General features: G+C 40.3%; 1 protein-coding gene across 4 annotated transcripts in view; it reads left to right on the top strand.

The window, feature by feature from the left end:
- SCHIP1 (schwannomin interacting protein 1) overlaps positions 1 to 26,955 on the top strand; it is a 326,728-nt gene that overhangs the window by 295,526 nt on the left and 4,247 nt on the right. For all 4 annotated transcript variants that reach the window (XM_075268731.1, XM_075268732.1, XM_075268734.1 and 1 more), the window contains 5 exons: positions 17,119 to 17,237; positions 21,905 to 22,022; positions 23,292 to 23,489; positions 25,098 to 25,221; positions 26,776 to 26,869. In XM_075268731.1, coding sequence (XP_075124832.1) covers positions 17,119 to 17,237; positions 21,905 to 22,022; positions 23,292 to 23,489; positions 25,098 to 25,221; positions 26,776 to 26,869 — 653 coding nt within the window. The remainder of the gene's footprint in view (positions 1 to 17,118; positions 17,238 to 21,904; positions 22,023 to 23,291; positions 23,490 to 25,097; positions 25,222 to 26,775; positions 26,870 to 26,955) is intronic.

Here is a 26,955-nt window from a genome sequence, read left to right as displayed (position 1 = left end):
TTTATCCTCAGAAAATCATTTCACATGTCACAGAGCAGATTTGTTTTTCATTTCTGTGACTAAAACTTAGTTGTATTCATTCAAATGGGGTTGTTTTAGCAGAATATACAATGCTTTGCTTTATAGACCTTTTATAAATATCTTTTTAAAGGGATTTTCCCATGAACATAACCATATATTAATTTTTAGTCCATTAAAACTTTTTTTTTGTAACTATAAGAAACATTTTGCGGAGTTGTAAAGAGTTTCTCTAACCGTCGTTGTGGCGACAGTTTTGATCAGTCGCCAATGGATATGACCATGAATACAGGAACTTTCTAAGGTCAGACACCAAGCCATGATGCCCTTACTGTGCCCAGATTATCCTCTGATGCGTTTACTGTCCCTGCCTGATAAGCTGTCCACAATAAGGAAGTCATGGCTGGGTTTCTGAGCAGTCCCAGACCATAGAAAGTTCCTGCATTTGTGGTCATGTCCATTAGATTAAAGCAAATGACTGTCTCCACTAAGATGGTTAGAGAAAATCTTTAAAACTCTGCAAGATTATTTTTTATACTTGCAAAAAAACTTTAGCTTTGAGTTGTCTGAAATTTTAAATATGGTTATGTTCATTGGATGATACCATTAAAAATGCTGCTATTTCTACGAGAAGGCTATGCTAGCTGCGGAGTTCTGTTGTATATAGCAGAGCATATCCTGACAAGACTCCTGAGACATTGAGAGTCCTGCTTACTCCACCTTCACACAGTTATTGACTAATCTATGTGTAAGTGCAATCATACAAGGAAAGCTGTCCATCACTGTGTGTGGGCATGGTGAGCAGGACTCTCTCTGTCTCTCCCATGAGTCCAGTCAGGATTTGTTCTGTCTTTTACTTTAAAACAAGTAAACTTCTATATCAGAGAGCCTAGCTTATCCCTTCTATTGTATTCTGTAGGTAGAATTGGCAGCAGAAATCACTTGAGAGTCTGTCATCAGGAAATGTGAACTGAAGGGGCCATTATCCTGAGCACCTCAAATCTTAGCAAAATAAATGCACCTTTATTATTATTATTATTATTATTATTATTATTATTTATATAAGTATACAAATATGGCTCAAGTGCAGGATCTAGGAATGGTCCTTGGCACAGGCATTCTCTCTTTGCTTTCTTTGAGTCCCTGTATCATGCATACAACTTACATTAGGCATAACATACAAGCAAAATTTTGCCCAGTTCCCTAATATATCTTACATATGTAAGCAGAAACTTACTTTTTTTAGATTTTGTTCACAAATTGCCATTTTGATGCAACTTTCTCAGGAGTACATGACCTTGCTTGGCATGTACTCCTGTTTTTTTTGTTTTTTTTTAAATGTAGATTGTGAGCCCCACATAGAGTTCACAATGCACATTTTTCCCTATCAGTATGTCTTTGGAATATGGGATGGAAATCCATGCAAACACGGGGAGAACATACAAACTCCTTGCAGATGGTTTTTATGCCCTTGGCGGGATTTGAACACCAAGACTCCAGCGCTGCAAGGCTGCAGTGCTAACCACTGAGCCACCGTGTGGCCCCCGTACTCCTGTTTTTTTGTTTTGTTTTGTTTTGTTTTCTTTGCATTAAAAACCACACCATCTGTCATTATGTGGACAAGCTTTTGAGGGCATTCTCATTCAGATATAAATGTATATTGAAATTCTAGGAAAATAAACCTGTCAGTTTTTATAGATGCGCCATGTAGCATTCACAGTGGGCGTTCAGCTTACCCGGGTACTTTAACGTTAGCAGTAGGCACAGGTACATTTTGTGTCAATTGCTTTCTGAGTGATTTGCTGTTATGTAACAGTTTTTTTGTGAAGACGGAGTTGTCGTCCCCAATCTTTTTTAGAACGTTGCAAATATATTCTTGTCACTTTCTTCACACGAACAGATATGCCATAACAGCACAGTTTTTGTGTCAGATGGCACTGAGTAGGTTTTGTGATGTACCATGTAAATGCCAGTCAGCACGTTAGGCGCTGTGAATTGCTATTTCGCTGCAGCAGTCATATTTGACAAAGAGGGGCACAAAATGCTACCTTTAAACACACGAATTCTAACTAGCATAAAATATAACTTTTATTTTGATCAGCTAAAAATAATATAGCCAGGGCTATTAAAACAAACAAATAACAAACACACCAGCAGGCGTGATTAGGACAACTCCCAATACACTCTTTCAGTATGTGTCCCCACAGACTGCTGGCGCAATTATATTGATTTAAATGAGCATCCAGGGAATAGTAAACTAACTCTCTGGCACATGCTAGTAAACACCACTTTATAGGTTCAAGAATAAGAGGTTGTTACTCTAGCTGCTGCCGTAGCTGTATAGGATAATCATCCCCCCATTACCCTGCTCTGATATCTTGCATAGAGCCCTGGAGCCTATTGACACTCATGCACACTTACACACATGCCACCCTATGTAAGCTAGGTGCGGCTTTTTTACAGATTAAGTGTGCATACCAAATGCTGGTCTTAGTAATTTACTGACATTTATGCTCTTTCACTATGTCCCTGCCTGTTCAAAATAAACTACAGGTATCCAGGTTTAAGATGCGCATAATAAAATCTCTCAACGCGTTTCAAAGTTAAACTTATCATCAGGAGAGGATGTAAATCAAAAAAATAATAAAGATGTAGTTGCGGTTAAAACCGCATTTCCCGGTCCCTGATGGTGGGAGCCGGTACGGAGTGTCTGACGCTGACTGCTGCAGCGCTGGGGTTTAAATAGAGCCCAGACTGCTTCTAAGGATACGCCCCCTCGACATCATTCGGGTCTCCGCCAATCAGATTGCAGAGTCTCCGTGCGGAGGATAGCTCCTCCTTCTGTGGGCGTATGTTTGCCTCCGAAGCGTCCAAAATAAACAGCGCTGTTACTGTCTATGGAAGAGGAAACCGAAGGTAGGTATATATCATATCTGACAGATATTGGGAATGAATCGCTCCACACCAAAACTCTTTATTGCCATTAATACGCAAACACACAACTCCCTGCATTTATTGGCAGGTGAAAAAGATCGTGTAGCATATAGATAGGTCTGAAAGGTGGGCAATACCCTGCGTTTATTGACGGGTAAAAATACCCGCCTAGCATACATATTCATTTAGCGGAAGTTCAAAAGGAACCATGATAGGGGGACATTTCTGAGAATCAGTCCCATCATCACTTCAGTACACTATCGATGCGAATAAAAAATAAAAAATGTTTAATCTAATCATTTACAAGATTACTGCTACGGTAAAAGGACTTAATATGGAGTTAACCCTATCCCTACCATAGTGTACTGAGAGGAGCTATAGTGAAAGGACTTAATATGGAGTTAACCCTATCCCTACCATAGTGTACTGAGAGGAGCTATAGTGAAAGGACTTAATATGGAGTTAACCTTATCCTTACCATAGTGTACTAAGAGGGACAAGTGCCTCAAGACATGCCTTTCCCTCATTGTTCCTATTTCCTGGGTTTTTATAGGTTAGAGAAGATATCAAAATTAGTGGAGTATATCCAGCCCTACTGTCTATTTAGTCTCAAATAAATGGGGCAAAGGAAATTTGATCGTTAAGACCTTTTGGTCTTACACATTGGAATTTAAAGATCCACCTCGCCTCGTGTTGTAACAAAAGGCGATCCCAGTCACCTCCCCTTGTGGGTTCGGGTACATGTTCAATACCCTGAAACTTCAAAGTTTCAGGGTTGCCACCATGATACTGCCACACGTGGTTCGATAAAGTTTTATCCTCTTTCCTGTTGATATAACCAATATGTTCCAACACTCTCTTTTTGAACTCACGTCGGGTCTTTCCGACATAGTTGAGTGGACACGGACATGTGACACAGTAGATCACTCCTGCCGTCCGGCAGTTGATAAATTGTCTCGTATCATAATGGATGTTAGTCGTTACGCACAGTACTTGATTCCCTTTCTGTATGTGTTCACATGCCTTACATGTACCACACTTGAATGTGCCGTGTGGAATACTGCGATTTAACCACGTTTTCTCAGGTGCAGCAGGTCTAAGATGGCTATGTATCAATAGGTCACGTAGGTTCCTGCCTCTCCTGTACGTGACACTAGGTCTTTCACTCACAAGGGGTCTAACCTCTGAATCCATTGTGAGAATGTCCCAATATGATCTTAAGATATCCAGTACATTCTTATATCCCCGGTCATAATTGCCTATTAATCTGACAATTTTATTGTCACTAATCGAACGTTGTTTTGGTGTAAGTAGTTCTGTTCTATCTCTACTCTTTGCATCTTTTCTTGCTTTGAGTAGTAATGGGTTAGGGTAACCTCGTTGCCTAAATCTGGCTCCTAATTCTTCTGATTTTTCTTCAAAGTCCTCCAAGTCCGAACAATTCCTGCGAACGCGCAGAAACTGTCCCTTGGGTATGCCTCTCCTCAGGGGTGCTGGGTGATAACTATCCCACCTGAGGAGAGAATTGGTCGCTGTATCTTTACGAAATAGGTTGGTTTTCAACTTGCCAGATTCGTCGACTGTGACAGTGATGTCTAGAAAGGTGATGGTGACCGGGTCTATAGTCGAGGTGAATCTCATGTTGATGTCATTATCATTCAACTTTTCCACAAAAGTGTTAAAGCTCTCCACTGTACCTGTCCACAGAATCAGCACGTCATCAATATAACGTAGCCAGAGCGAGATATATGGAGTCCATTGTTCGTGCTCTTCTGTAAAGACGAGGCGCTCCTCCCACCAGCCCAAAAATAAATTAGCATAAGTAGGGGCTGCAGAGCTCCCCATAGCGGTCCCCCGCTGCTGGTGGAAGAAGCGCCCGTCAAACGTAAAGTAGTTTCTAGTCAGCACGAATTCTAGGAGCTCCAAAATAAACTCGCCATGGTCTGTTAGCTGAGTTCTCCTACTCTGTAGGAAGTATCTAATCGCCGCACACCCCTTGTCATGCGGGATCGAACTATATAATGCTTCAACGTCTAGAGACGCTAGAAACGAACCTGGTGGAAGATGGACGTCCTGTAATTGTCTCAGGACGTCCATCGTGTCTCGGGCATAGGAGGAAAGAGATGACACGAAAGGGCGAAGCACCCTATCTAAATAGATGCCCGCCCCCTGCGTCAGTCCCCCTATGCCCGAGACAATGGGTCTTCCTTTAAGGGGAGATACCCCTTTGCTGCAGCAGTCATGTACTTTTTATTGACACAGTAATTTGTGGGCAACTAAATAAGTACAAGTTATAGCAAGATGTACCTGTCACCCGAAATAATCAGAACTTCTAATCACAGGTAAATTATAGCTTCTTAGCAGACTGGCACAATTGCTTATTACACAGATTTATTGGCACCGACTATATATTTAATTGGCTTCGTAACAAACAAACATGCTTAATTTTAGGGTTTCTATTTTTCTACCATTTCCTGCTGCTGGAAACAAATGGTTTTAGTGTTGTAGCTTTTTGTCTGTAGCTTCCAGTGCGGCAAGAGAAAGTGTAGTCAATGAATTGATTTTTAGCAGAACACATTCATTGTCTGGGCCAAAATAAAGCTGTCCGTGTAGGTACGTGGTAAGCTTGCCTGCCTATCACTATTGCAAGGAGTTGTCTGGTGGGTGTTGTGTGTCAGTGTGAAGGGCTATGTATAGCGGGTGGAGCGGGTGGCTGTGCTCCATAGTAGTGCTGGACTGGACACTTAACATAAGGGTTTCTACGTCATCAATAATGGGATTGACTTTATGTCATGGAGATGACTTGATAGCCGCTCTAATCGGGCTGGTTTGGTTAATAAGAGCCACTATCATACATCCTATGTACAAAACATTCACTCACAGTCATTTCCAGTGGAAGTTGTTGCCTTTCATAATATATACAGACAGCCAAAAATGAGAACGTGACTGTTCTTGTTAAGCCTTGTCTGTAGTAACTGTCTGTCGTATTTCAGGTTATAGCTGAGCTGTGCCCTTAGGTATAAAATAAAGCTACACCCATATTCGCTTAACAGGGTGTAATAATTTTGACACCCAGCCAAAAACACAGCTGAGCCAACTCCTCCCTCCCTGTTCAGGGGCATGCCTGACTGAGTCTGTGCCATAGAATCAATGGAACATTTACATTTGGTCACCGCTTGTCATTACAGAGGTCAGACCAGTGTATTATGGGCATATTGAAGATGACTCAGTGATCACTGCAGCTCCATCTTCAGCTGGTCATACAGTGGCCACATGAGCCAAGTATATTATCAATATGCCTTAATAGGTCCTTTAGACATAACCTCTTTCATGGAAGTCGACTACACATGTGCATCCTCTTTATACTGTCTGGGTCCATGGGAGTCTCAGCCATTGGATGTTCACCAGTCACTAAGTCTTTGCCATACAAGTTCTCAGTCTGAAATTGCATTCAAGACATCTTAAGGAATTAGGAAACCTTTTTGGCACACATAATGTGGTTTTTGTCATGGTTTTTGAAGCATTTTTTGCCACGGTTTTTTGCTCCAGCAAACACTTGTGGTTTATGTAAAAAAAAAAAAAAAAAAACGCATCACTTTTTTTTTTTCTGCATCCCATTGGATTAAATGGGTTTTTCAAGGTAGAATACACTTGAAGATGGGTTATGTCGCTTTTTTTTTTTACACTGGCTGACAAAATCAGTTTGAGGTAATAAACTGCTACTAACTCCCATTGAAATTAATGGGAGGTGTTTTTTGAGGCGGATTCCGCTTCAAAATCAGCCTTCAAAATACTCTGTGTGAGCCTACCCTTAATGTTGACCTAATAGTGCCAACCTAGAGGTCACAAGTGTGCTTAAAAAACACTCTCCTAAGGAGTGCCTGGAAATTGTGTTTCACGTGCACCTCTGCCTTTTATAAGACCTCTTAGCCAGTCAGCAGAGCACGGGGGGAACATTATGTATCAAGCGCTGCCTATGGAAAAAGAAAAGTCATATCTAGGGGTGGACAGCAGGTAAACCTACCTGTTCCCCCATCTGCGACCCGGTCTCCACTTTCAGGTTTCCGTCTTCTGCAGACAGGAGACGGAAACCCTGCAGTCAGTGTGCGCCTGTGAGCGTTTTGTGGTCTCCGCTGCAAAACCGTTTTGTTTTGTTTTTAACCGAACACAAAGTCCTGCATGTCCGACTGTGTGTCCAGTTAAAAGAATAATGGTTTCACTGCGGAGACCACAAAACGTTCACAGGCACTCACAAGCAGACACTTTGCAAACCCATTCAAATGAATGGGATTGAAAAGTGACTGCCAGTTTCCCTCTCCTGTCCAGTTTCTCGGGCAGAAGACAGAAACCTGAAAGTGGAGACCGTGGCGCAGATGTGAACCCGCTCTTACTGGTCTTTCATGGAGCATAGTATGGTTGCTGTAATCTGAATAGGACCTGTTGTGCACTATACTCCAGACATAATGTAAAGCATACAGCTCTTACTGTAAAATATACATCTAGTGAGCAGAATAATGCTGCCCTCCTGGCGATGGCTATAAAGTCGACGTGCGTGGTTTCAAAAGCCATTATAACATTACACAGTAGTCACAATAGCTGTCTTCATTATTAATACAATATTTGTGAAATGGCTGAAGGGCTTTTGAAGTGTTAACAAATTCCCAACTTGAAGTGGGAAATTTTGCGCAGCGAGTTTAGAAGTAGGTCAGACTGACCTGAGGAAATGTGACTGGTTTCTAGGAGTAAAGTGTCAGCCTTCATCTCTGTACATTGAAGAAATCCATTCTTGTCAGCATTCCTGTTCTTTCTATGTAAGGTTTCTCAGTAGGTAGAGATGCGGAGAGTCTTTATGGTTCTTTATGCCCATGCTATGATACTTAAACAGATGACAGTGCAGAGTTTGTTCTCCATTTTGTTAGCAATATCTCCTCATATATATTTATGAAAGGGAGTCTGTCAAGTCCAAAATGGCTCCCAAACCAATAATGGTGCCATTTAAGTGCCTTTTATTGAGGCCACAAACTGATAAAGCAATGATAAGATAATCCTCTTTTAATCAGTATGCAAATTGCCCCTTCAGGGGCGGGGCCTGATTAGCCAGATTTACCTCAGACAGTTGCAAATGCAGCAGCCTTCGTATGAACTCTGTGCCCAATGTCTCCTGTCCTAGTCCAGGTCCCGCCCACGACACACTTGCCGGCTGATTTGTGTGCCGTAAAAAGATAATTATATCTGCATTGCTGCCTCTGTATATGTGTTAATATAAAGACACCAGAATGGCAGTATTTAAGGTTTGGGAAACAATTTGGCCCTGATGGACTCCCTTTGCCACCAACACAGACCCCATTATCTTAAAGGCTTCTGTTTCAGTTCATAAGAAAGCAGTCTCTAAAAATGACAACCATTATGTAACTACTGCCATACCACGCACTAAATTATTTGCCACAGGTTTTTTCGTATGCGTCTACATTGGGTGCTATCTGAGGCGAGAGTGCGTGGATAGGGTTTTGCACCCTCATGCATTATACTGTAAATTGCAGCAGATTTTCAGGGTGGACGCTCAGACCCTGATGACATATCTGTTTTACTATATATTTGTGTTCTCCATTTCAGGGACACTTTTTTGCATAATTGTGCGTTATCTTGTTCCTCTGCTATTCCTCCTAGAAATGTATGAATAAATTGACCACCAGGTGTTAACAGGTGGGGGTGACCCTATGATGCTGACACCGGCAGCACTGTAGACACAACCCAACTGGTAATGCCCGGTTGTCAATTTATTCATAACTCTGAATGGAGAAGGCATTTATAGTAACTTTTTGCTTTTTCCTACCCCCCTGGATTACTGCCTGTAGCAAATTGCTATTGAATCTGTAATTTGTTTCTCTCTGGAAATAACTCTACAATATATGTTTCTATTTTTGTCGTCCTCCTATTTGATGTCAGGGGTAGAATGACTTTCCAGTGCACATTGAGAAGAGATGGCTCCCCGCTCTGTGTAAATATTTGCGGCCTGGTTTAAGACATATAGGTGACATTTACGGGTGTGCACAGCTGCCAGTGCTATCAGTTGTTTTATGGTGGTCTTCTAACCTTTCACCTATCCGAGGCCCCAGCTCTGAGCTCACACAGAAACCTATTACTATCCCTTAGCAACTACACAGTCTGGAGTCTGGCTCTGCATATCGCTCTGCTTCCTTCTAATCTGATAACATAGGCCGACTACTGCTTTGTCTTTCCTGCCATTTTTGTGCATGATTTCAGTGGCACGCTATCCGCCTCAGCCCCCTGCATGTCATGTAATGAGATGACATGAGTATTGTTGGGCTGGCAGGAAACTGGACTGCCTTGTTTACATAGACTTACATGGGCACAAATAGAACAGCTGAACAAGCTTGATATCTGCGGCCACTAAAACCGCCCAGATTAAAACCAGCCATCCAGTATCCCGACCATCTCCACAACTAGCATTTTACAGTCACAGCACTTTATTAGTCTGCTTGCTTTATCAATGCATGTGAAAAGGATGGAACAATACAGGCCATTTTTACTGGGTTATTTCATTCATCTATCCTGAATTTGTACTATAGATGAGTGATGGGCCACCCATTTCTTATCCATAGTTACATAGTAGATGAGGTTGGATAAAGACACGGGATCTTAAAGTCCAACCTATATACCCTAGAGCGTTGATCCAGGTTCATCCTTATTCACCTGGTTCATGTGCACAAACTTGCACACAAGTGAAGGACCCTGGGAAGAAGTGCAATAACTAAACCTGAACAACAATAATACAGAATATATTCTGTATAATCAGACATCCCATGAGACAGTGAGTAGTGTATACTGACACTGAGGCCAGAGCTGGTCATTTATTACACTGTAAGTTGTGATTTTTCAGTATTTCTTTCTTGGAAGAGCACTTAGGGTGATGTAAGACTGTATGCAAGCCACTTAAAGAGCTGGTATATTGAAATGATCAAATAGCATGACACACTGCGTATGAGTAATATCAGGAGTGATGTAACCACCTGAAACTCCAATACTGAGAAATGGCTGGGTGCATCATCTGTGCTGCTGTAAATGTCTTGCCTTATTAATGTGAAATCTGTCATATTATGTCTGCTAGGAGGTGATACAAATGTTTTAGCGTACTAGGGAAATATGATCATTTTCAAGATGCTCAACGGAGCTATAAAAAGTAACGTTACACCGTGTAGGGAGACGTCTCATTAATCATAGGTGTCAGGCCGGGTTAAGATAACCACAGGGTTAATAGCAATGGTGTTCTATGTGTGGTATGGTCTCCCTCCTACCTTTGTCAATCACTGCCTTTCGTTATATCTTTATCGCTCTTTGGGCTGCAAAAAAGTGTATTTGCCAGGGAATAGGATATAGCAGGAGAGTCTGATCTGTAAATAATATCAAACATTCATATTACTGGGCTCAGTTCATATTACTGTTAAAGGGAATCTGTAAAGAGCTCATTCACTTGACGAACTGAATTTCTTTATTTCGCTTGCTTATATAGCACCAACATATTCCGCAGTGCTTTATAGAGACTAGGACAATGAGTAATGACAATGTAAATTCCCCATCAGTGAAAGGCGAGATCTCAGATTTCAGTCTCATCAGCTGAAGACTTAATATAATGTATATTGCTGCCCTCTCTTGGAAAAGGGGTTGGCATGTTGAATTTCCAAATTCCCTATTACACTCAAAAGCTAAGGTCACCTTTATTGTTCAAACCCATATGATCTTTGACATTAGGCGACTGTATGGCAGCCAGAGCCAAAAGAAAGCAGCAGAATCAATGGACAGAAATCTACTGTCTGTGGCTACATTTTATCCTCAATATATGTGGATCAGGAAGGGTTCTGTCTCCTAAGGGAGATGCCAATATGTGGTGTACGGGAATCAAACCATTCTTTCCTTACTTAGAATTCTGTGGAAGGAATATGCAAAGAAGACCTTCTTGATGGAAAAGAGGAATTTATGAGGTTTCTTTCTGCTTTCTTTTCTCTTTGGAGGAGTTGTTCTGGTTTGGCTATTTTTCTCAGATAGAAGTGCCATTAAGAGATATATATATATATATATATATATATATATATATATATTATATATATCCTTTAATATACACTCACCGGCCACTTTATTAGGTACACCATGCTAGTAACGGGTTGGACCCCCTTTTGCCTTCAGAACTGCCTCAATTCTTCGTGGCATAGATTTAACAAGGTGCTGGAAGCATTCCTCAGAGATTTTGGTCCATATTGACATGATGGCATCACACAGTTGCCGCAGATTTGTCGGCTGCACATCCATGATGCGAATCTCCCGTTCCACCACATCCCAAAGATGCTCTATTGGATTGAGATCTGATGACTGTGGAGGCCATTGGAGTACAGTGAACTCATTGTCATGTTCAAGAAACCAGTCTGAGATGATTCCAGCTTTATGACATGGCGCATTATCCTGCTGAAAGTAGCCATCAGATGTTGGGTACATTGTGGTCATAAAGGGATGGACATGGTCAGCAACAATACTCAGGTAGGCTTTGGCGTTGCAACAATGCTCAATTGGTACCAAGGGGCCCAAAGAGTGCCAAGAAAATATTCCCCACACCATGACACCACCACCACCAGCCTGAACCGTTGATACAAGGCAGGATGGATCCATGCTTTCATGTTGTTGACGCCAAATTCTGACCCTACCATCCGAATGTCGCAGCAGAAATCGAGACTCATCAGACCAGGTAACGTTTTTCCAATCTTCAATTGTCCAATTTCGATGAGCTTGTGCAAATTGTAGCCTCAGTTTCCTGTTCTTAGCTGAAAGGAGTGGCACCCGGTGTGGTCTTCTGCTGCTGTAGCCCATCTGCCTCAAAGTTCGACGTACTGTGCGTTCAGAGATGCTCTTCTGGCTACCTTGGTTGTAACGGGTGGCTATTTGAGTCACTGTTGCCTTTCTATCAGCTCGAACCAGTCTGGCCATTCTCCTCTGACCTCTGGCATCAACAACGCATTTCCGCCCACAGAACTGCCGCTCACTGGATGTTTTTTCTTATTCTCTGTAAACCCTAGAGATGGTTGTGCATGAAAATCCCAGTAGATCAGCAGTTTCTGAAATACTCAGACCAGCCCTTCTGGCACCAACAACCATGCCACGTTCAAAGGCACTCAAATCACCTTTCTTCCCCATACTGATGCTCGGTTTGAACTGCAGGAGATTGTCTTGACCATGTCTACATGCCTAAATGCACTGAGTTGCCGCCATGTGATTGGCTGATTAGAAATTAAGTGTTAACGAGCAGTTGGACAGGTGTACCTAATAAAGTGGCCGGTGAGTGTATATATATATATATATATATATATATATATATATATATATATATATATATATATTTTAAAGGAAGCTACATTCCCAAACTTCTTATTTGCATATTATTTACTAAATGTATGTGATATATAACCTGTAACCTGAAGCATTCTCTATATACCATTATATGGCAGTCTGAATACAGTCCTACAGACTTTCCATACTGACAAACAGTATGCTTGTTATCAGACAATGTAAGTACTCCCCAGGGAGGAATCCACAACAACTTGTGATGCAGGGCTTATAGTTTGTGTAGAAACACATGTTGTATGCTGTGGCTTTAGTAATCTGTTTATTTTACTTCTGACAGAACTTGTCAGTATTTGTTTTAGTTATTTACTTATTTATTTATATAGCCCCATCATATCCCACAGTGCTTTACATTGTCAGTCGCTGTCCCATATAGGGCTCACAATCTAAATTCCCTATCAGTTTTGGAGAAAACCCATGTAAACATGGGGAGAACATACAAACTCCTTGCAGATGTTGATTTGAACCAAGGACTTGTAGCTACCCACTGAGCCACTATGCTGTTGAGTGGATCGAAAAGGTGGGAACTGCTCCATAGGGATGTACAGTGACTCGTGGGCCTATATGGCTGACATCCATGGGACTGCTGTTTATATGTATTACTTGTATTTCCTAATAATGAAGTATTATGACTTATTATCCTTATCCTGTTTCTTCATATGGAACTTTAAAAACTAGGATTTATTTCAGTAATGGAAGCTTTTGTATAGATATCGTGATGTGTTGTTTTCTTTGTCCCTATATCACTGCGCCTTTGCAATGGGGTCAGATCTGGAGAAGATGCATTTTGCCTTTATTAGGAAAAGCCAGTGAGCATATCAGTACATTATGGCCACATTCCCTCTTCAAGTATGGCAGGTGATAGTGGGAGTATGACAGCCCTGGTACTGTGTGCAAGACATACTTCAGATAGGCAAAAAGCAACAGATGTCTTCACTCGAATGTGAGAAGAACAAACAGTCGGCGGCCTAGTAAGGAGAACCTCACATAGTCTGTCACAGTTTGAGTTGTTGCAGAGCTTACGTGGGAAATGTAATGAAAAGCCTTTAGACGCAAGGTAAATGGGAGAGAAAGTGGAGTATGGACGAGCTCTGATATTCTGGAAGGTTCTTATCTGCTAAGAATGAACAACACAAGGAAGGATACAATCCTGCAGAAAATCTCTTGCCTTAACTTGGAAAGTTCTACTAAGGTAATGGTTGTAACTTGTGCCATTAGACTTGTGTAGAAGTATAATCTGCTATAGATATGTCATCGCTCTGATTGGTGGAGAATTGACCTGTGGGACCCCCACTCATCCTTGGAAAGAAAGTACTGCAGTGATGTGCCTCCTTTAAATTTTTCCCCCAGCACCTCGGCCACCTAGTAGTGCAGGCAACTACAGTCAGTGCCATTCACTTGCAGGAAAGAAAACTGTAAAGGGACATAGCAATACACTGGTGTAACTTCTTTTTTTATTCTCAGGATCAGTGGGTGATCCCATCTAGTGCTTTATCATTCATCCATGAAGGGGTAAAATACCTTTTTATGTTTAAGGTGCAAAGTTTTCACAGAAAGGCAACGGAGATAAACATGTCATTTTACAGTCTTAGCAAAGTGAATGTGATTTTATTTAATCACATCCCCACATTGCAGGAAAAAAAATTCTGCAGAAAACGTGTTTTCAAAAAATAAAGCGTGCAAAAAAACTCAGCGAGTTCATTTTACCTGCGACATCATTGTGAGTTCTTCCTAGACTTATATAGGGGAAGCAAACATGGAAAACGCCGCAATAAAACAGTGAATGCGGCATGCGCCTTGCAGCGCTGAAGTCCTGGGTTCGAATCAAGCCAAGAATATCTGCAGAGAGTTTATATGTTCTCTCCGTGTTTACGTGGGTTTCCTCCCACACTCCAAAGACATACTGATAGGGAATGTAGATTGTGAGCCCTGTATGGGACAGTGACTGACAATATCTGTAAATTGCTGCGGAATAAGATAGCACTATATAAGTAATTAAAATAATAACTTTTTTGGCAATGAATTTCTAAATTAGGCCTAAGTATCACAATTATGAATGCATTATAGTTTAAAAAAAAAAAATGAAGATTGAAGATGAACACAAATCCAGGAATTCATAGGGCTTGCAACCATACGCACAAAGTAAAAGCAAAAGCATTTCTTTGGAATTTTTTTGATTTTTAGGATCTCTTTTATGACACAGTAATAACAATGAGACCAGTAGGATTTCTGTACGGCCGAATCTGTTTGCACTCAGAGCTGAGGTTTCAGCCGCTAAAATAATGTTTGAGAAGGTAATGTTCCGTCTGCGGGGTCTTTTAAAATGGCTTTGGGAAAATGCCTGATCTAGTAAAGTGGATTGCAGTGCTGTTGAAAGGAAGTGCAAGCGGTTGTAAAGCCTCGGCACAAGAGCTTTCACTGCAGAAGGATTACATTATTGCTGGAAAATGGATGACATGTTGTCAGTGGAAAATGGCTAAGAAGCTTATTTCTGCGGCATGTCTGTGCGTTCACTGATACACATGGATGTTTTATTTAATCAGGGCTTAATTTCTTTTATTAGGAATGTTTCACATTGTGACTTCACTCAAGGTGTTTTATTCTGGAGATTTGTTCATGTCATAAAACACAGGAGAGGAGTTGTCTGAGATATGGGCCATGGGTTGTTAATCTTCTTACACCAGATTACCATCCACATCCCTTTAATTGTATGAAGCGACTTATCCTATGTGCTTATGTATGTCACAATGTAAAAACAAAATACACTGTTATAAGTAGACAATAGACCCCTCATTGTAGATATAGCTTTCTGTATGAGCATTGTAGTGCAAGTGATCATCAGTGGTGCAAGGATCCTAGTAGTGCTGGCCAAAGTAATACGGATCACTGCTGTCTATTCTTTTCTTTGTCTCGGGTAAGTGGGACAGTAAGGTCTGTTTCTCACAGTGAAGTAGAGGGCGGCAGAGAAGCCAGAAGTGGAACAAAATATATTGTTCATGGGGAATCTGTGTGGTTTTGCTTTTTCCCAATTGAAAGCTTGTATACGTGTTCATGTTCTAGATCTATTTACTGCAGATCTTATATGACACCCGCAGCCCAGTGTAAGTCCTACAGTGTATCGTGGCCTTTATTTATGTCAGGGCTGTGGAGTCAGTAAGCCAAACCACTCAACCACTGACTCCTTCATAAGTGGCTTACAGGAGTAAATATCCTATAATTCACTGAAAAGCTAGGGATTGAATTCCTATACATCTAAATATGTAACAAATTATGTATCTAATCATACAATATTGTATTATATAATTAAAAATATTAATTTTATTTTGAAGCCGCTGTCAATAACTTTTTTTTCCCCCGACTCTACCCAAAATTGGTCCCAACTTTAAAGCCCTGATCTATGTTTATAGAGACGCAGGTTGTGATGTTCTGGGTTTTATGAGAATTCACAAGAGATAAAAAATGGTTCTTCATATGCCATGTTACTGTGTTGTTCTCTAAGATACTATAAGGACATGCAGATAATGCACTATCCACTGTAATGTCACATGTTCAGTTCAGGGTACCCCATTGCCTGTATTCTTTATGTATTTTTGTCTTGTATAGAGGACATATCGCCATATATGCAGAGGACATAGAAAATAGAATTAAGGGGCTTTCACACTTGCGCTCGTTCTCCAGTTTGTGCATTCTGCCAGGTTCCCGTCTTCAGCACCAGCAAAACTGGACAGGGGACGGAAACCCGGCGGTCACTTTTAAAACCCATTCATTTGAATGGGTTTGTAAAGGTGACCGTGTGTGTGCGCCTTCTGCCTGTCCACGGGGAAACCGTTTTTTTTAGCCAGACACAAAGTCCTGCAAAGTCCCTTGTAATGGCCAGTGCTTCTTCCTATAACCCTTTAATTATACGCAATGTGTGTTTATTGTGTATGATTAATTTATTGGTATTTTTGTCATTTTCATCCATTGTAGAGCAATGACTCTTTATAAAGTAGAAGTTCAATAGATGATTGCTTATATTCAGTAAACTTGTTGTACATGTTAGTTACTAAGACCAATTTTAGACAATACCTGAACTATAAATGTTATACTATTATATTTCTAGCAATACATATGAAGTTAAATGGCTAGAAGAACAAAATAAAATATGTAAAATATTGTAACTGTTAAAAAACAAAAAACTTAATACCTACAGTTCATCATCTGTTTACATTTAGATATATCAGGATTTAAATTAACCTGCCACACCCACATGACAGTAATACATAACAAAGGTATGCTGTTTATGTCACTTTTGTAGATTTGGAGAAAAACTAACTTGAATTGTCATGTGTATGAGGCAGTTGGTGCACTAGGGGAGGATCTTCAGCCCTGGGAGCACTGCTCTTGTTACTAAAGACAGATGTGTTATGTCATAGCAGTGGGAAAACCTAACTCTCGCTGCAAAGGATAGTGCAGGCAGGATATGGTAGGGTGCTGATTGGAAAAGACAGTGTTTCTTGGAGCTGAAGGCCCGCCCCCAGTGCACCAACTGCTTAATTTGCATAACCGTTCAAAAAGATGTTTTTCTCCAAATCTGCAAAAGTAACATATATGGCAAAGATATGCTACTTCTCACTGTAATGTGCTCTATAGCACAGAGGTAAGAGTTGAATATGCCTAAGGGAGGTAGTAGACTCTATTTAATATACACAATTTTTACTACACATGTATTCATCTTCTGTACTTTTCCTTACTTATCTATTTTGTGTCTTTTATTAGGCTCAGAAGAATGAAAGAGAATCCATCAGGCAAAAGTTGGCACTGGGAAGTTTTTTCGATGATGGCCCCGGCCTCTATACCAGCTGCAGCAAAAGTGGGAAACCGAGTCTGTCTTCCAGGTATAATGTTGGTGGCATAGCATCATCTTATTTTTGTGTATATATGTGTGTATAGTATATATATACCGCTATAGAAATGGAAATAGCCCAGTGACACTGTTAGAATCCAACATCATACACATGCTTGGCCCCCCTGTGCAATCTGGATATTGGAGTGTTGTGTGGGAATGATCCCTGTCACCTCACACCATGTACTTATCATCATCTGTGTATGTGTTACCTTGTAGAATTGTAGTTACGATATGGATGGCGATTTAGATCCACACAATTTTAGACTCGGCTGAAGTGCCAGAACACATGACAGAAGGCGTTCAGAAGAGGAGCTGCTGGCGTTGGGCCAGTAACTTCAAGCACAATCATACTGGATAGATATTAATGTGCAACTTAAGGACTGGCACAGGCTTTAAAGGGAACCAATCAGGTGTTTTTTCCACCCTAAACTGACCCAGCATGAAGTAATAACCTTTCATATGGTGCCACTCACTAAGATTTCTGTTTCTGAAAAGTGAAGTTATAAGCTTTTAATACCTTAGATTGACATTTGCAAATTTACCTTAACTAGTCACATGGGGAGGGGAACAGCGTCATCAGCGTCCGCCTTCGTTCAGGCTGATGTGTGACAGTGAGGGACATGTCAATCACGCTACGCAGGGTGTGATTTAGCACAATAATATGCCAATCTAAAGTTTTAACTCTTTCCTAACATCCACCCTACTATTACATTGGATATTGGGTCTTTAAACATGGTGGCTGCTCATAAAAGTAAAAAAGAAATTTAAAAAGTTTAAAAAATAAAATATAAAAATATAAAGGTTAAAAGTGCCCTTTCCAACGTTTTTGATTTTATTTCATTTTATAAGGTGTTAAAACATAAGAAAAACATAAGTTGATAGTATTGTCCTAATTGTAACAACCTGCAGAATATAAGTAACATGTAATTTTAGCTGCACCAAAAGTCATTATTTGATGCTACCCATGCAGGGGACATTTTAGGGTAGACAGGTTCCCTTTTAATAGTTCCATTTACAGGGATTTTCTGGCACCAAGTGGATTTTTCGTACTGATGAGTAATAGAAGTAGAAGAGGAGGCCAATCCGCTGTATAGTGGTGGTTTCGATGAAATGCATTGCCTCTCCTATTACATGAATAGCAACAGACTGCAAGCGGTCCCCGTCCACTGCTGTATCTTCTAGCGCCTGCAGGCTGCTATACAGGGTCCAGGTGTCGGACCCTCAGATATCATATATACTAATGACCTATCCTATGGATAGAGCATCATTATGAAAACTCCATTTGAGCCAGAAATCCTCTTCAATAATTATATTATCTAGTTATTTAACATTATGTTTTGGGACATATTAAGCCTTTATCTTATTTTTGGGATCTTTGGCTCCATTTTCACTGATATTAAAGGGAACCTGTCACTGAACAAATTGATTATATAGTTTTTGTAAAAAAAAAAAAAAAAAAAAAAAAATCAGTTCTTTATAACTTACTGAAACCCTGCTCATTCTAGGGTTTAGGAGTTGAGTGGGTGGAGTCACACAGTGATTGACAACCATCGTTCAATGAGCATGTATGCATACAAAGGTATCTATAGATCACTGATTAGGACCACCCACTGGACTCCTATGGCCAGAACAGGCAGGATTTTAGGTGTACAGATATATTTTTAACTTTTTTTTAACAAAAATCTATACATAAATCTGCCCAGCTGCTCCAGCTCTATAACATGGTGCCAGCTTAACTGACTCGGATCAACTTTTTAATGTGACCTGTTCCTTTTCATTAAAGACATTGGCAAACCCTGGATTATCTGGTGGAACAGACTTAACATACCCCTGAGATCATATGTACTACATGTAAAATGGGAAGTCAGACTCTAGTTTACTCATAAAGAGGAAATCTTCCCATTCTCAGATTATACAGTGCCAGTGAGGATGGGGAATCTTCTAACAGTATAGCCAACACCATAAAGGCCCAGTTCATTAGCTTCCATTGTGTTTGCAGCCAGTCATCTACCTTCTGAGAAAATAGTAATATCACTGCTTGCAAATTGGATTAAAATGAAAATCTGGGATTACATAGTCACTCTGATATAATGTGCAATTTTCTCCATTGAGAACAAAGCTTCTTTACATGTGATTGCCAGTGTAATGAGAGGGATGTAACAAAGGATACACAATGGTAATTGCTGCTAATTTCCTATATAAACCTGAATGTCTATCTGCTCCTCCATTTTGTATGTTGTACATTATTATCCTATTACACCCTGGATTCCCTGTATCAGACCCTCATTCACATGAGGCCAATTTCCCAGGAAGCCAGTTGTGACTTAGAAGTATGTTTTTGGAGTGTGGGAGAAGTATAGGGGGAACACTAGAAAACTTACAAACCTCCTGTAGATACTGTCTTTGTTCTCATTGTACTCATTGACTACAGTACTACAAGGTGTCAGTGCTAGCCACATGAGTTTTTACTGATCTTATGAAGTAGGAAGGTTGCAAAAAGATTTGACAGATCCGTAATCAATTAATGGAGTTGAAAGAAAAAGGTACTGTCGTTCACTGACCCCCCTATCATCTGTGTAAACCCATACATGCCACCAGCATGAGGTTATACACATAGGAAATAAAATACCTGCCAAGATGACATACCAGATGGAGAAACAATAGGTAAATCTGGCCTGGAAAAGGATATAGGAATTTTAATCAACAGTAGCAAAACTGTAGGAGCCAGTGTCAGGCAGCTGGCAGATGTACATGGTACAATGTACCTTTATTGGGTTACACATCACTAGTCAGTTGAATGTAGAATCTTGGGCAACCATGTCTAATGAAGACGTAATAGAGCTTGAATGGATTGAAAGCTGTGCAACCAAAGTTTGAAAGTATGATATAAATAGGAATGGGTGAACTACAGTGCCCGGAAAGATTATCATGTGAAATTAGGGTTGAAAAAACAAAATTGTGTGTTGCTACTACCATATTAATACATCCTTCAGTGGGAGGAACATATATGAGCAGAAGCAGACTGCATGGAGTATCTCCCAGGCTGTTTAACAGGATACAAAATGCAGGGAAAAAAGAGGGGCATTCACTCCCGCAGGTCCAAAATTTGATAAAATTTTACTTTTACTCAAAAGGTTAAAAAACATCTACAAAAACATGGATCCACATGAAGAAACAACAAAAATACAGCTTACGCATTTCAGGTGATATGGGAAACGGTCCCTTAGTCATAGCTATGACATTAGGTTTGTTTAGTTTAGAGGAAGACAGACGAGGGACAACCTAATAACTATATGTAACTATATCAGAGGTCTCATCATACCCAGCAGTGTAACTAGGACTGGGGGATCAACTACTTGTCAAATGAAAGTGTACGCTATACAAGTATACAATACAAGTATATAAGTATTTTACATGTATGGCTGTCCGGTCCATACACATCCCTTCGCCTCCTCCACTTCACCTGTGCTAGTTTCCAAGGTGCGGTGTGTAATAATGCAGGAAGCTGTGAGATACTTGTCACATATCCCTCTACCGTCCACTGTATTTTGGATGGGTAAAATAATTGATATACTCCTTGCTAACTGAGCGGACTTTTGTTTTTGGTTATTTTGCTATTATTTGTTCTAGAAGTTGTCATGGTGAGCTCACGAGAAGAGTTTAAAGGGTCCAGATGGGTAAATAACCAGATTACTGGAGATGGATCATTGATCCAGGGATTTTTTATGTCTATCATGAAGGGAGGGGGATCTATATATTTTTGTTTTTCTTTTAGATTTACAAACTATGCCATTATGTTACCACCAAGGAAAATTGGTTTTGCATTATAAACTCACTTATAACACCATATTGAGTTTTATAGGCTTGTATACTCCATCTATCTGCCTGCTTGCCTTGGTCTATAACCATTTGGACACAGGGGGACTCTGGAATGGATGATGTCAGTCGGGGATTAGAAAGATGTTTTATGATCCTTATAATTAGTTCTTCTATGTATGGGTGCAGGTTATTCTCCAGAATGCTGGTGCTTTTCTATGGACCCGGGATGTATCTGTGACTGGCAAGCAAACAGCGCCACCAAGTGGTCAGTCAGTCAATCTGCAACTAGAACATTTCAATAGTTTACATTTACTCCTTACCACTGTGCATGCGGTCTCTTATCTGTACTGTATACTGCACAGATTGGTTTGTAGGTTTCCCATGAAAACCGATCAGTTTTTAGAAACTGTCCAAAAATGTAAACCTCATCATATCCAGGGATCAATGCAATTTCCACAGTTCTGCATGAAAGCGTGCTAGCTGAGGGAAGTTATTCTGTAGTTGTTGAGGCCAGTGAAAACTATTACATGTGACTGTAATATCTGTAACCTATCACGTGCCTGGGTGTGTGTATACATATATAGTGTGTGTATATAAATAAATACAGTATATAGATAGAGAGAGAGATGGATAGATTAAACATGCATGTATAATATATGGTACCTGATCTAAAACAGGTACTTTGCATACAACACTGTGGATTATGTTGGTGCTATAGAAATATATCTGGGCCTTATTTTCGTTATGATTCCCTGCTCCTCAGCTGAACTATAGGTATCAGGGATGCTATGAAGATTGATATCATTAAAATGTATATCTCTTATCTTTATTCTCCAGGCTGCAAAGTGGGATGAATTTACAGATCTGTTTTGTAAATGATAGTGGGAGTGACAAGGACAGCGATGCTGATGACAGCAAGACTGAAACTAGCCTGGATACCCCATTATCCCCAATGGTGAGATTAATAATGACGTACATCTTTTAGCAGGGAACTGTGAGATATCTTGGGCAATGCTTTACATTGAGGTCTGGAATGAGCTGTGGTGCAAAGAGCATTCCCTCATATTTATTAACAATATACGTTATAAGTCACAGATAGATGTGGGTTCCACCTCTGGCACCAGCACATATCTACAAAATGGGGTTCATCAATCCCTGTACCACCTGATGAATGGGCTTTCATAGAGTATCTTATGATTATCTGTTAAATCTCTAATGTAGGAACATCCTTTTAAGGCCTTATTCACATGTCATACTTTGTCACTTGTTTTTAAACAAGACCTTTTACCGCCACCATCTTCTCCAGCTCTTTATATCCTACCATAGGTACCGGTTTATTGATTCCTGCACCATAGTAATTTTCTCTAGCCCCCTACCCTAAGCAATCAGTACATTTAGGTTCAGTGCCCAGTATGCTAATTAAGTTCTCTAGTGTCAGGTGGATGGTCCTGTGCTGGAGCAGAGAGTCTGGAGCCACCCACCTGACAGTGGAGAGCATAAACAGCATATTGGGTGCTATTACTAATGGAAATGTTACAGACTAGAGAAAATATACCAGTTGTGGTCCTCTGTAACCCAAAAGTAGTTGTGCAGACTATACAGGTATATGGCATAATGGAAAGATTTACACCTGCTCTGTGTTTGGTATACAATCACTGATGAAAAATACTGATGAGTGAACAAGGCCTTATTCTGATAATATTTAACTTTCTCTAGTGGATGTTTGTTCCTTCTAAGATTTAGAAGAAGCAAATCCACACAGGTAAAAAATACTCTGGAAAAAAAATCTGCAAAACTGCGCATTTATTTTTTTAAAGCGTTTTCATTGAGTTTTTGCTGTGTTTTTGTTTTTCATGCTCTATTAAATATTTAATTAAAACATTCACTATTCTAAAGCTGTGTCATGCTGTGTTGTCCAAAAACGCAGGTCATCCGAAGCTTATCTCATACAAATCAATGGAGCAGCAGTATGCCCACTCGACTGCTGGTCCATTCAAAGGGGGATACATACCATACTGGTTCTTTTGATCAATGAGGAGCTTCATCCATCAAACCCCCACAGATCTGCAACTTATCTCCTGTTCTGTAAATAAGAGATAAGTTGCATTTGTGGACAAACCCTTTAAATATAGTATAATGTATTCATATATTAAACGGCTATTTTATTGACATGTACAGAATCAATGCTAAAGCCTTTTTTATCTCTATAATTTGTTTTATGTAGAGCAAGCAGAGTTCTTCTTACTCAGACAGAGACACCACTGAGGAGGAGTCTGAATCCTTTGAAGACATGGATTTTATCTCCCGGCAGAAGAAACTGCAGGCTGAAGCCAAGATGGCATTGGCTATGGTGAAACCTATGGCTAAGATGCAGGTGGAGGTGGAAAAGCAGAATCGGAAAAAATCTCCTGTTGCAGATCTTGTAAGTCAAAAAGTGTGTAAAGTGAAATGTATTACACTTCCAAATACCAGAGGATAAGAGGTCGCTGAGAGAAGTACTGAAGGGTGCACTTTATGAAATATTTCCATCTCTTACTCAGTCACAAAGTATGCACCCATGTAGACTTAAAGCATGCATGTATATGCTATACTGTGAGTCCAGGCAAAATATGAGCCGGTCATGTCAGTAGGACAAACCTCTGGCCTGTCCTTAGAAGTATTATGTTTGTACATCCTCTGGATAAGAATAGAGCTGTTTATTAGAGGTTTTCTGGGCACCCCGGTAGCTTATATACCAATGGCTATTTCTTATGATAGACCATCAGTATCCAACACATGGTGTTTTCTGTACAGTGTTTTACAGTCAAATACAAGCTGTGCAAAGTGTTGATAGACAGTAACATTAAGAGACCGTATAAAACATAGGGGCAAACTCAATCCCCTTACTTTTAGCTGGTGCAACAGGCACCCCTGGGCATTTTTTACACTCCCCTCTGTCTGTGTCTATTCCCATTGACACTATTGTGAAAAACATGACGGATGCTTTTTCTTCCTTGTTTTGTTCATGACAGAGAATGCATACGACACCAGACCGAGGGGCTACATCTACATCAGTCTCTTCATGTCCCTTGCTTCTAGCCAATGACACATGAGCCTAAATAAGACCTTAAATAACAGTAGTGAGCCTAACCTAAAAGTGTAAAAACCTTCAAATTATCAGTATATGGCACAACTTTTTTGCCACCATCATGCGAGCACCTCAGAATGTACAAAGATACTGTTCAGACTGATGGCAGCGCTGCTTTGTAAAAATTATATTAACATATTGTTTAAGGCCTATAGATAGTTTAGGATAAAGGCACACAAACAGTATGGGTCCATGAGAAAATTGAACAGACAGTACACAGAAGGTTTCCACCTGCCATCTTTGCTTTTCATGAGCCCACCCCACAGAATAGTGATAAATACGACCTGTCCTGAGTTTTGTGTCCTGGCTCCTAGCCCCAAAAACAGACCGTTGTGTGTATAGGGCCATAGAAAAGAATGGATCAGTGTACTATCTGTTAAAGAAAAAAAAATAGCCCACTGACCAGAACTACAGTCATGTGCATGGGGCCTCATGGTGTAAAACCTGGGCCAGTTTTAGACAAAATTGTGCCATCTGGTGTTCTTGTGAAAATTGCAAAAATAATCATGTCTGAAATTATTCTGAAATATTTGTTATGTAAAGAGGTATTCACATCATAGTATACATCTTTGGCATACCCACTGGGTAATAAGGTTCATGTTTCATATATATATATATATATATATATATATATATATATATATATATATATATATATATATATATATAATTCGGTATTGAGGTTCACTAGGAGGCAGGTATGTGTGACGTCTATCTGTAAGATGACCAACGTATATTTACCATTTAGCATTGTACTTGGTATTTTCATATATTTATAGTGTTATTCTAAATGTACCTACAGTAGATAAATGCTACCTTGTTACACAGTATGGACGTCTGCTGCCATCTGCTGGATGAATATTTTACTACTCCAACCTTACTTTGCCTCTTTATCCTTTGTAGTTACCGCACATGCCGCACATTAGTGAATGCTTGATGAAGAGAAGCTTGAAGCCTACGGACCTGAGGGATATGACCATTGGCCAGTTACAGGTTATTGTCAATGACCTTCACTCTCAGATTGAAAGTAAGTAATTGTTCTTGTCTTAAAGTAGTTTCTCCAAGCTCCATCTCCACTACTCAATTAGCGGTGAAGTGCATTAGTAGAGGCAGCTCCTACAGGAGATTGATATCCTTTTTTTTAGGCTTATTTTAATAATATATTAAGTTCAGAAATATAAACTGAGCCAATTTTTTTTTTTTCGGTATAGGCCACTGATGAAGCCCATCATGTGTTAACAGATATGGCACCGTAGCGTAGTAATTCACCTGATTTAAAGCTAGGTGTACGCCTCCTAATAAATCAGACACATCCCCTCTCTACCCTAAAATTGACGCCAGCTCATGACAGTAAAAATACTGTATGCACTTATGGTAGGGCTGGGCAATTATGACCCAAATCGAAATTAACATTTTACCTTTATTATGACGATTTTAGCACACTCCCATTTTACATGCCACAAACACTATCTACAGCAGGGGTGCCCAATACGTCGATCGCGATCTACTGGTAGATCGCAAAGGACGTATGGGTTGATCGCGGGATGCAGGGATCCCTGGTGTCTGTTTGTTCACAGTGCAGGCTGAGAGTCATCTCTGGACACTGGCTGACGCAGCCCCAGCCTGCCAGTGTCCAGAGATAACTATCAGCCTGCACTGTGAAGAAGCAGACAGCGGGGATCCCTGGGCAGCCACAGAACGCCGCTTTCTTGCTCTCGCGATCCACCCGGCCCCGCCCACATGCCCGGCCCACAGACACGCCCGGCCCACAGGCCCGCCTGACCCCGCCCACAGGCCCGCCCCCGGCCCCGCCCTAGTAGAGCTTTTGCCTTGGTAGCTAATAAAGTAGCTCACGCTGAAAAAGTGTGAGCACCCCTGATCTACAGTATATGCCCCATCTTGCTTACTGGTCAGCACTGGAGTTCTAGATAACATCTGCATGGATTTTGTATGTTCTCCTTGTGTTTCATGGGGTTTCTCACATACTTATAGCAAAGTGAGATTGTGTGCCCCATATGGGACAGAGACTGACAGTTTTTCGCTGCAAAATATGTTGGTGACATATAAGCAAGTGAAATAAATAATACGTTGTGTGACATATCCATTAGCAAATTGCAGTGTGGCAGGATAGCATGCATCAATATAAGCAAGTTCACATCCATGGCCAAGCTGACTTTCCATTTCAGCTATTTTTCGATTATTTGCCCAACCCTAATTTATTGCTAGCAATGAACTACATTGAAACAAGGAATGGTGTGTGTTTGCTTGTTTTGCATGTCACTCCAAAATTGAATTAATGAAGATTATACGATACTATAACCCAAAAAAGCTTGTAGCTACATCTTGCCCTGCAATGATATTAGGTATGGAATGGCAAGATGACATTTTTTTATGGCTCCTAAGGCGAAGAATGTCTTGGACACAGAGGGGTTATAGAGTTAGGGAGCAGAAACCATTACAAGACTGCACAGTCCAGAGATTTGTGTACAGAGTATTCTTTGGCACTTTCCATAGTTTAGTCCCCCAGATTGTACTGACCTCTTTCTATGCAATATATATGATATGAGTGTTTTCTTCCCAGGCTTGAATGAAGAGCTAGTTCAGCTTCTCCTTATCCGTGATGAATTGCACATGGAACAAGATGCAATGCTTGTAGATATTGAAGACTTGACAAGGTAAGATTACTATTTTGTACATAACGTCCTAATGACAGATTAAAACAATTGACTATTATTTTGTGTCTTTACTTGGTAGAAGGAAT

The sequence above is a fragment of the Leptodactylus fuscus genome, chromosome 3 (assembly GCF_031893055.1).
Source record: "Leptodactylus fuscus isolate aLepFus1 chromosome 3, aLepFus1.hap2, whole genome shotgun sequence".
NCBI classification, from domain to species: domain Eukaryota; kingdom Metazoa; phylum Chordata; class Amphibia; order Anura; family Leptodactylidae; genus Leptodactylus; species Leptodactylus fuscus.
The sequence above is the reverse complement of the archived record's forward strand: the minus strand, read 5'-3'. Positions and strand labels throughout refer to the sequence as shown.